Source organism: Pagrus pagrus, assembly GCF_965226575.1.
Source record: "Pagrus pagrus genome assembly, chromosome: 19".
NCBI lineage: Eukaryota > Metazoa > Chordata > Actinopteri > Spariformes > Sparidae > Pagrus > Pagrus pagrus.
This window is the reverse complement of record NC_140203.1, coordinates 9548580-9560008: the sequence shown is the minus strand read 5'-3', so window position 1 is coordinate 9560008 and position 11429 is coordinate 9548580. Positions and strand designations below refer to the sequence as shown.

At 40.3% G+C, this 11429-nt stretch overlaps 1 protein-coding gene across 1 annotated transcript; it reads right to left on the bottom strand.

Annotated features, from left to right (window-relative positions):
- Positions 1-3486: 3486 nt before the first annotated feature.
- On the bottom strand, positions 3487-8895 carry ptger4b (prostaglandin E receptor 4 (subtype EP4) b). Its single transcript, XM_084383052.1, has 2 exons — positions 7839-8895; positions 3487-5542 (listed from the first exon to the last, which is right to left on the bottom strand). The coding sequence occupies exons 1-2, from the start codon at positions 8616-8618 to the stop codon at positions 4985-4987; spliced, it is 1338 nt and encodes a 445-aa protein (XP_084239178.1). The 5' UTR covers positions 8619-8895; the 3' UTR covers positions 3487-4984.
- Between the last annotated feature and the right edge of the window lie 2534 nt (positions 8896-11429).

Sequence of the window (11429 nt, the reverse complement as noted above, 5' to 3'; positions counted from 1 at the left end):
ACACAATTGATCACACCTCTGTGCAATATGCAGCAGAGACAACCCGCAACATCTAATCGCAGTGGCAAAGAAAACAAAACACAGAGTACGGTGAACCACACCTTCTCACACCTTGACACAGTCTCACAGTCTTTGTTTCCGTTTAGAGAATAAGAATATTTTAAACTCCCGCATTGAAACGTCTAAAAATGTCTACAGCTTTGTTAAATACTTTGCAGAGTTGTGTACTCACAGTATCCCAAATGTTTCCAATGTTCACATCCGGGGGAATCCACAAGTTTACTCAAGGTGACAGTGCATTTCCTTTGGTTGCCCACTGCTATGTCTGTGATAGGGAAGTCTGCAGCCAAGACTAAACTTAACATGAATGAAACTTTACCTCATCTGTGAACATTTGTGCCTGAGTCGGGTCGGATAGATTTTTATCAACAATGCTTGTTGTTTAAAGATGGCTGGTTATTGATTATTTATTATGATTACTGTACATTAGCAAGCAACGGCACGCACTGAGGGTGTCTGAATTCAGGTCAACCTGTCACTTCATTCATTCAGCACTCACCAGAGACTCCAGTTTCCTCTCTCCTTCTCCCGGTTCATGTGTAGTACATTTCCCCTCCAGCTCCAACATTACAGTACATGAACACCCAACAATGGAGGTCACCCCCAAAGGATCGCTGCTGCAGTCAGGTTGTTAAACGGGAGTGAAGATAAATCCACTTTTAATCCCAAAACTTTCTTTCCTCCAGAGCTGACCGGCTCTGAGCAGCTGCAGTGGCTATTACACTATGATTAAAAATGATGATTTAGATGACAACACATATAAATCTCCTTATTTGGTGGATATTTTCACTGATATCTGTTTCTATGTGTCTTGAACTACAGGATTGACCTGCAGGGGATATAAAGACATGGATTGTGTTCATTTCTTTGTCGTAACTTTTTGTATATTTCATCAGTGTATAACAAAACATACATTAGTCATTGATCTAAAAGGCATACTGTGCTTTAATAGCCAGACGTCGCTGACAACACTCATTTCAGTGGAGAAAAAGATTCAAAAATGTTTTTCAGACACTTGTTGCTCCTCAGCTTTGTAGGACAGTGCAAATATAGAAATAATTGAGTTTCTATAAAAGGGCCACCGAAAGTCCCGAGATAATTCTGTATGAAATAACTCTTTAAACTGGATCGGAACATACACTGTTTCTATGGTTAGTCAGTACCACGGGTAGGCCACGTAAACATACAACAATGGTTAGGGTTTCTGTTCAGTAAATATCAAGACCACATCCTTTTTTAAGTGCAATATAATGAAGAATGTTCTCGTCAGATGAGCAGATGACTGAAAGAAGTCAAACCGGACTCATGACGTAACCATCGTTACATACTAATTACAATACAAAGTTCAAGCCTTATTTAGAAAAATGAGGTCTATGTGACAGAGACAGAGAGAACAAATCTCTACCAATTGATCTAAATACAATTTTTAAAAATAACACGATCACGTAAGTCGTTGCACTCTTGCCTGGGACACACCCATCGTTGCCGTCGGGGCTGCTGCTTTAAGAAGTTGCATAATGACATAACTTGTTTTAATCAGGGTGTGCCACGTAAGTTTTACAATCAATGCACAGGTATCTGTATGGTACAGTTGCCGGTTAGTCACAATGCATGAAGAAGACACACAAAAGTTAAAAGTTAATAGAAAATGACTGACTGACTGACTCTCTCCTCCCCACACATCACTCAGAAAACCTCTTCTGTTTTGTTTTGATGGAGACCCCTCGCAGCAGAAATGACATATTGTGCATTGCACAAAAGATAAAGAAACACACACCGAGAGAGAGATGAAGTTCATTGAGACAGAAAATTGGATGTTCCAGTCATTAAATCTATTAAGGTTTTGTGCTGTAAATGTGGACAATGATGTTTAGTATCTTGACTATTTGCTGCATCTTCAGGACTCTGGAAATGCTAACAATTACTTTAACCATAATCCTAAATCGATCTGACCTCATTTTAAATGCAACTCAGCCCTCATTTTTTGCATCCATCATTTCCTGGAAAAGTCCATCCCTGAGCTAAAAGGCCACATCACGAACGCTCAGTGCGTTTTGAGTGGCATCTTCTCATAGCTGATTATTTTCACAGGCTCTTTAGTTGAAGGCGTTTAAATGTCTAAAACAGCCTGTCACACACGCATGCTGTCGTGTATTACTGGTGTCAGCTGATGGGGAGAGATGAAGTTTCCGAGAAGAATCGTTTTTCCTTTCGTCCTCGGTTAAAATCCTATCACAACTGTTTTGTAAATCACGCTTTCCTGCCTCCTGAGTGACTTGACCGCTTTAACAGATTTCTCAGTCTGAGGTCACAGCTCTCTTTAATGGGATATTGTTCTCAGAGGGAGGGGCTTCACTCTTGAAGGCCTCTGGAAAATGGCCACGTTGGACCTGGAAACAATCTGTCTGCAGGTGGGAGATGCCATGCCATCTCAACTGGCTGCTGGTTCGAAAATGTGTTTGAGCCATCAGAGCTGGTTTAGAAAGATGAAAGCAATATGACACTGACAGTAACCTCCTGGCTAAAATAAGTGTTATTGCAGGGCATTTATTTGAAGACAAGTTTGAATTTTTGCAGGGATTTATTTGAGCTATCTCTGGATCTACATCTGTTTTAATGCAGAAATGAGTCATGCGGCAAATGAGGGTATTTCTTTGCTCATGACTCTCAAGCGGGCGCAGTTGTTTTGATCGATGGAGATTAACCTCAACGGATCGCTTTTGAATTCAATTTCCATGATCAAAGTCATTCTAACGAAGTCAGAGAGGCAGTGGCGAGTGGAGGCCTTGTTCAGTTTAAATAGCTTTTCCTGACCGAAGTGTAGTTTCTTCTATCACTACGCAGATTATTTTGGTCTGGAGGATTTGGTCTAAAATGACAGAAGATAGGCACAGTTTCCTATAGTTCAGGGTGTTCTCTTAAGATGAATGTTTTTTCTTCTGACCAACAGTCAAAACCCAATAAGGTTAAAAAGTTTTCCAGATATAAAAAGCAACAAATCCTCACATTTAAGAGGCAGAAAACTAGTGATATTCACTCAAACAATTCATAAAATATCAAAATAGCTGACTAATTGCGCAAACTTCGTCTAGTTTACAGCATATTTAGCATTCTCTTAGCTAAATATAATAAACTTGGTACCACAAAATTGCCTTGGGCTGCCACTCAGATTTAATGTACCATCGTGCTGTTGTACCAATATGGTCTCTTCTGACCAAACTTGAGTCTTCAAATCGTGTTCACAAACCACTGAGTGATGCCACTGTGGGTTTACACTTGACACTACCACAGAGATTGCACACAGATGTCACTGTCATAATAAACCTTGGGTTTAACTGTCTTGGTTTGCAAAAGAGTGACACGGATTCTTTAATCATATGAATATTTATCAACTTTTATTCATGAATTTGGTACAACATTAGTATTTTGACAAGAGAGCCAACCTTTAGTTGTACATTTGACACCAGTTGTTTCCACAACAAAAACTTTAACATTGAACATATATCATATGAACATGATATTTATTTCAATCTTTATAGCAAAAAAATTAAATGTAAATCCTCACAGTAACTTCGGCTCCAGGAAATTCATTGGACAAAACCTTGAAACTTATCGGGGAGGAGACTAAACAATGTCTTCAATTTACGCTCCCCTTCTTAAGTCTGACGAAATGAGAGGCGTTGCACATTACATTAAGGTGAAATAAGATGAAGGTGGATTAATCCTTTAAAAGTAATGGCCTGAAAAAAGTCAATTAAATTTTTTTTTTAATGAAGACATTACTTTAAGAAGACTCCTAACATCCTCCAGTGTCTGCACTGTGGAAAAGCCCCAGTATAGCTGCCTTTTATTATGAAATGCAGGGGATGGTATGCTTCTAGCTTTGATGTCAGAGCTGCTCTGTCAACCAAACCAAATTGTTTGCAAATGTTCTGATGTACCAAAAAAAAAAAAAGGAAAAAACAACAACAAAAAACTATGAACATATTCATCTTGTACCGATTTAAAATGGCTCCAAACTATCTGAACCTTCTCACAGAGAAGAAAATACATCCCAGTCGCAATTCAGAATCAAATGTTGGCACTTTACGTTTCTGCAAACCACTGATACGCTCATATTATATATTTGTAATAAACTACTGAACATATTGACGTTTCGACAATACGTGTCATGTCACGCTTACATGTTTATGACCTGACTTTTAAATCAGGAGGTGGAGGGAATGGTGCAGTGGTGGAGTTAAAGGCGAGAAGGCTGCCAATCTGGTAACCACAATTCAACACTGCGTTTCAGCATTAGTTAGGATGACCCCACTGGACATTTTTGAGGATTTTTTAAAGGACATCTTCAGCCACATTCTGGGGACCAAAACAGGCATGCTAAGCCAAAAAAAATGATCTTTTTCCTAACCCTAAAACAAAAAAATTGAAACATAACAAAATATCAAATTGAAGCTTGAGAAACGTAACGTTGCAACATATCTGTGGTTCGCAGAATCGTACATTGCCAACATGTATTCTGGCGATTGGGTTGGACAACAACAACAATCTCAGTAACAATTTCATACTTATATAATAAATTAACATCATCATGGACCACCGTTTCACATTTTATCATCAGCTCTTTACAGTCATGGTGCAGGTTGTCAAAAATGCTAGAAAACAAACATTTCCAACAGCCTCACAGTGGTTTCACAATTCAAAAAGTGCAACAAAAGAGCTCCTCCGCAACGCCATGTCAGCCTCTAAGATAATTGTACTGAAGTGTATTTAGTGACGTGGTGTTCGTGTTGAGTTATGACTGAGGAGTAATACATTGATAATAGGTATTTAGATCAGTAATGCATCCTTGTATTAGCAGTCCACTAGATATCTACAGATTGATGGGCGATTGTTCAGTCTTTTCCATTATCATGCTCTCACCTCATATGCATTTCTCTTGTATGTTTGCAGTCTCATCAGTGAAAGTCACATGTAAAGAGTCCTTGGGGCACATTGGGAGTTCATTCAGTGGCCTGCTTGGCGCATCGTCCTCTAAATCACTCTGTGAAAGCCCCCTCTGAGGCCCCTCGACATCCTGGGGACCTTGTAACGTCTGTGCAGCTGGCGGACTGGAGCCATACTGCGCCCCCGCTTGTAGCGACCTCCTGGGGTTTCCCTCAGACGGGTACAGGAAGGTCTGCGAGGTGCTCACCATTTCCCGGAGCTCACGTGACACCAGCGAGGGAGAGTCCCGGGAGACGATGGAGGAGTTGAGGCGGCCGTCGGCGCAGCGGAACTGCCCGCCGTTACTGCGTCCCCGCCCCCCCATTTTGCAGAACAGACACTTGATTTTCTCCATCAGCTTGAGTACCACTGTCTTTCTGAGCAGGATGTAGATCCAAGGGTCTAAGATGGGGTTGACTGAGGCCATGCGGATGGCCAGCAGGTCTATTCGCTTTTCACTCAGGTTCATGTGCAGCTGATTCGCAAAGATCCTCCACTGAAGGCACAGAGAGAAAACAAACTTAGTAAATACATTTAAGAACTTAACAAACATCCACAAGTTGTTTGGTTGTTACATGAAGGTACTTTTAACAACATTTCAAATACAGAGACAATTTGAGCTTGTCTGTCTACAAGCCCAAACTTGTCTACATGACATTTATAAGAGTTAGACGATTGTTTATTTTACATATTCCTACATGTTTGGAATGGAACGGTCCAATATAAAAAGGCTGAATGTAACTCCAGTGCATCAACAGCAGTGTTGAGATGGCAAGAGGCCAATAAAAGCAGAGTTACATGTCTCACCATCATTCATCACGAGAGAGCCTTTGGCCATTGGGCTTCCCCAGGGTCTCATCAAATACAATTATGAAGGCAAGGTCACAAAAGCCTTGATGTGAGACATTTTACTAAATTATATAAGTGCTGTTGTTAAAGGATAGGTTAACAGTTTTTCTTAAAGTCCCCCTCCAGTCAAAGACTTGTTTTCATTCTTGTTCCTACAGTTGAACTTTTACACTTTCAGCAGATGAACATCAAAACAGCGTTCTAGTGTCAAACAGCAGTTAAACTCGTGCACTGAAAAATCTCGGTGTGTTCACGTGTTCTGGGATTTTTAATGAGGAAAAAGGAACAGGTCACATTTTAAGGACACACATTACGGTTTTTACGGTGGCCATGATGGTCAACAACATCTGGTACCACCTTGTAATTACTATCATTTATAAACTTTAGTTAATACTTATTTCAAGATTACCAAAGAAATACTTTACAAACCCTTTATTAAGCAATCGATTATCATAAAGTTGCAACTGATGTTTATAATACTTCATCTATAAATATATTTATGGATGTTATTCTGATGTTGATTATAAAATTGCAATTGATGTTTTTAAACTTTTCCAATTGCTTTATAAATGGTTAATAAAACATTTAATTTATTGTTAACGTAAAATAACTATTAAATAAAGTGATATTAAATATATATTAACCATTTATTAATAACAGTTATTATACAGTGTTAACAAATGTTGTTGCCTCTGGTGAAATGTCCTCATGTTTTCTGAAATGTTGTTACATTTTGGCCCTCGTGGCCTCCATAAAAACCTGCTTTAATGTGGGTGCTGCTTTAAAGATCCCCTCCACACATGGATAACAAAGATGACATGTCACAAAACAGGACAACACTTAAAAATGTTGTTGTGTTTTCACCCTCAAAGCTACGGTATTATTTGCACACATCCAATTTATGACAGGTTTTCAATGGAAGAGAGGGTAAAATACAAAGTCTAGCACTTGCTCTGTGCAAAAGTAAATTCCTAAGTTTATTTGAAGTTGCTGTCAGGCTTAAGAGTCGTCTCCCAGACTTACAGGTTTTATAGTAAAAAAAAAATCCCTTACTGGTGTTTTTGTGTTGCAGAGCTGCAGAGACAAGATCATCACAAAAAGAGGAAATTGCACTAAAATACCGCAACTTTGAAATACACACGTTTGATTTATCTAATGCAGACTGTTCATATTAACTTCAGCTGTTTACACAGAATTAGGACTGTGAATTTTATACACCAGCGTCCCTCACTGGACGCATGTTAGGAAGGGATCCGGTGCAACAGGAGGAATAAACTCAGCAAGCAAAAAAAAACCCCCAAAAAACCGTTTCAATGCGTATTTACAGGATGTTTTAAACCTCTGAGCTGCTCCTTTAATTTGATCACTAGCTTCTGCCTACACATGCAGGAATGTCTGCCTGTCAGTCAACACCGCTTGAGCAGACACACGGAGAAATCTCACGGTGCTCGCTGAGAAACGCTGGAAAGCTGGAAATGTCAGACGTGGTGGCGATGAGAGCTAAACTGAGCAAAGACTGTTTGCAAACACCACATGAGTTTGGACGATGATCAGTTCCTAACCACAAATGTTCCTTCTGGTTGAACTGAAACTAAATGTTCTTTGTATAAACAGCTGATGTGATCGCATACGGGTGTGTGAACAATCACACTTGCGTATCAGAGAAATGCGTCATGTAACCGCAAAGATCCATAACTGGAACACAGCGTTCAGGTGAACCGTGGTCTGTTTGTTTTGATCATTCAATTGATGGAGGTAAAACATGTGTCACTGTTTTTGAGTGCACAATCATCTTACTTCATTCAATTTAGTTATGTCATCAATTGTATTTGTATCCTGCTTTCTCACTTTATTTGGGAAAAATCGGACATTCTTTACGCCCAAGCTTTTACGCACACACCCGCTACAAAACGTTACTTGTTTTAATTATTCCCAGTACTCACCACTAAAGGTATGGAGCAGATAAGAACCACAAGGGAGGTTGCTATAAGCAGGATCACCATCTGGATCTCTGCCCCGGCTAAACGTCCGAAACTCCGTCTGCGCCGGAGCTCTGCGATGCGCCGCTGGTCCGTGCCCAAAGACGTGCGGCGGATGAAGCGCTTGTGCATCAGGATCAGCGCCCCGCACACCATCACGTTACAGATGACAGTGGCCAGCACGATCACTGAATTCACACCTGCGTACATCAGGTTAAAAGTCGCCACTGTTGTGTGGTTGTTCTGCCAGTCGATGAAGCACCAGGTCTTCGAGTTCTGGAGCTTCACCTGGCCGAGCCCCATGCTGGGAAGCGCGCAAAACACGGCGCTGGAGATGTAGATGGCCAAAAGAGTGAGCGCAGCGAGTTTCTGGTTGACGTATTCGTTGTAGAAATACGCATGGTTTATCGCCATGTACCTCTCCACTGACATTGCGAACACAATGCTGAGTTGGACCAAGAAGAAGAAGAGCAGGATGAAGCCGGAGTACTGGCACAGCGGCTCGCCTCCCGGCCACGAGCCCTTCATGTAGGTGGCGATGGTGACAGGGCTGGCCAGCAGGGTGCCCAGGAGGTCCGTGACCGCCAGGCCACACACAAGTGTGTAGAAAGTCGTCTCCTTCTGCTCCTTCCGTGATATTCGCAGAACCACGATGGCGATGACATTCCCCACCACCCCGAAAATGAACATAATCGCCGGGATGGTGGGCGGCCGGGATGTGTGCGTTTCTACCGTGGAGTTCATACCTGCACGGACGTCTCTCACTGTTTCACACTAGACAAATGCTCCACTCTCACTTCCAGAGTTGTGATACTTTCCAATAATGCGCATTCTCCAGGTGCTCCAACAAGAAGCCAATCCATTGTTTCCAAATGTCCCTTTTACGCACGGACTTCATCCCATCACATCACTCCATAATCCAGTAGAGTTCCTGATGAAAACAGGAGCAATCCACAGGATGAAGATGTTTACTCTCTGCGAGCTGCGCTTCACCTCGTTGTCACACTCACAACTGACAGGGAAGTTTCTGGTTCTTGGCGCACTGAGGACAGCTCCTCCTCTGCACTTCATTTAACCACCAGTGAGCTGTCTGAGACGCAGAGCAGCAGAGCGGCACATGCGTCGGCCGGAGGGCGGCCGTCAGAAAGACGTGTGCACGAGGTTGAAGCTGGTTTCAGTTCTTCATCGTCAGTGAAGTCCCCCACACAAAGTGACCTTTCACCACCATCGTCATTTCATTGCATCAGCAAAGTCAAAACTGTCCGTTGGTTTAAAAAAAATCAATGGATTTACAACTTAGTTTGCATACAAAACAAGTAAAACTATAACATGTGTGAGATACATTCACTGAACTTGTACAATTTAGAGGTATTTGAGCATCAATAGAATATTTAAAGCTACTTCTTCTACACCTCAGAGGGGAATATTGTCCTTTCACTTCACCATGATTTAAGAACTGTATTGAAAGGAGACATATTAAACTCCTTTTCAGGTTCATGATTTTATTTTGGGTTCCTACTAGAATAGGTTAACATGCTTTAGCGCTCAAAAAACACATCAGTTTTCCTCATTCTGTCCAGTGCTGCAGCACTGTATTCCCCCTCTGTCTGTTTGAGCTCCTGTCTCTTTAAGGCCCCCAGTCTCCCCTGATTGGTCAGCTCACACAAGCCTGACCCAGCATTGCTAACAACAACAGAGCAGCTGTGCTAAATCAATTCTTACTGCCAAACTAGCAGCAAGGCGTAAATGATGACTTGAGTAGCGTGATGTCACAAAGTCACGGCATTAAAGGCAGGACATAGGCATAAGATATTGAGTTTTTGCAGTGTAAAAGTACCTCTACCATTTGTTTATTGAAGTTTCATCTTTCTTGATTCTATACTGTTCGTGCAGTTCAACAGGTTCATCTGAATCACAAAGACGTGGAAAAACTCCGAACGTGTCGGTGCAGAAAAACTTGCTTGCTTTGTTCTCGCTTGAGATGATATTACTCTATTAGTTCAAGTGAAACACCAGTCGTGGATAATATGTACTGCAACTGCCCAACTGCGACTGCAATTTATACCCTTTAATTATTTATTTATTTGTTGAGTTTTGATTTGTCCGTACTTTTTTCTGCCTTTGCACTGCTGTAACTTCTGAATTTTCCCTCTGGGGCATCAATAAAGAATGACAGCCCAGTCACTGGGATAAAATGTAGGCAGTTGACATTTCTATAAAATGTGTCATCATGTTCACGTCACACCTTTATGACCTGACTTCGATGTTTAACTCTCGTGACATCTCCAGCATAAACATGCATTGTCACGACATAAAATTTAAATTTAATCCTAAGGAAACATAAGTTTCATCCAAATCATCAATTCAAGCCAAAAGACTTCAAGTTAGAGGAACTCATATTCATTAAATCTGAAGTGGTCTGAACATAAGAAAGTAGAAATTTTAAAGGTGCACTATGTAGTTTTGGGGAAAACATTTTAATCAGAAGAGAAAAATCTCCATTGATTGATTTTTATGCCTTAACAAACTATATAAACAAACTTTCTTGGTTTTCATTACTGAATAAACAAACTGAGCTTAAAGGACAACACAATCGCATACTGTTATAGTTTGTTTATATGTGGCGGACCCCGCAACCTTTCCAGCTTCAAACAGTGTTCTGGGGAACTTATTTCCCTCTGAGAACAGCTTGTTTATTCAGTGATGGAAAAAATACATATTTCTGAGTTTATATACCTCATTAATATTGTAAATATTAAACTTTCTGAGTTTCTGAATTTCTTTTCCAAAACTACATCGTGCCCATTTAAGTTAAATCATCTTGAAATAATAAAAAAAGAGGAGAAAGTAGATCCTACTTAATTCTTGTATGACTTTTTACAGTGTAATATCAGACACAGAAAAGGGGCAGTCTGCATACTTTTTTTTGTTTTATTGTTAATACTTCTGTGCACCTGCTGAGGTAAAATTTTAAATGTGGGACCTTTTCTTTTAAATAAACATTTCTACATTGCGCCATCACTGGAATTACTTCATCATTACTTCATCTAAGTTTGTCTTGTTTAGCAACTTTCAATAACAACAATAATAATCAAAGTGCTTTAAGACATAAAGACGCCTATAAAGAGGATTCTACCACTGCAGGTTATTCAACTAAAGTAAAGAAAGAAATTATAATAAGTCAGACTGGCTTTGATGATGAAAGGAATGATCATTAAAAGATAAAGATATGAAGCTGCACATGTACATCAAGAGCTTCAAAATGGATGCAAGTGACCACAAAACAAGTAACTAACTGAATGTTTTTATTGATACATTTTGTTATTCACACTCACAAAGCAAGCAAAAACAGTTCTGCATCATCTTTACGTAGTGTTGGCTTGTGGTAACGGAGCGACTTAACCACTGTTTTCCATCATGAACGTTCCACTGAGTCAGTTCAAGACTTAAGTCTCTGAGCAAAACCTCAATGCATTTTAAGTCAGTGAGAACCAAACTATTTTAAAGTTAACATTTATTGAAATAAAATCTATCTAAAAGGAGATCAAGTTTTTC

Excerpts from the sequence above, each read along its gene's own strand:
- ptger4b (XM_084383052.1), bottom strand. The coding sequence starts at position 8,618 with ATGAACTCCACGGTAGAAACGCACACATCCCGGCCGCCCACCATCCCG. Across the intron at positions 5,543-7,838 it reads TCTGCTCCATACCTTTAGTG|TGGAGGATCTTTGCGAATCA; the intron begins GTGAGTACTGGG and ends CTGTGCCTTCAG.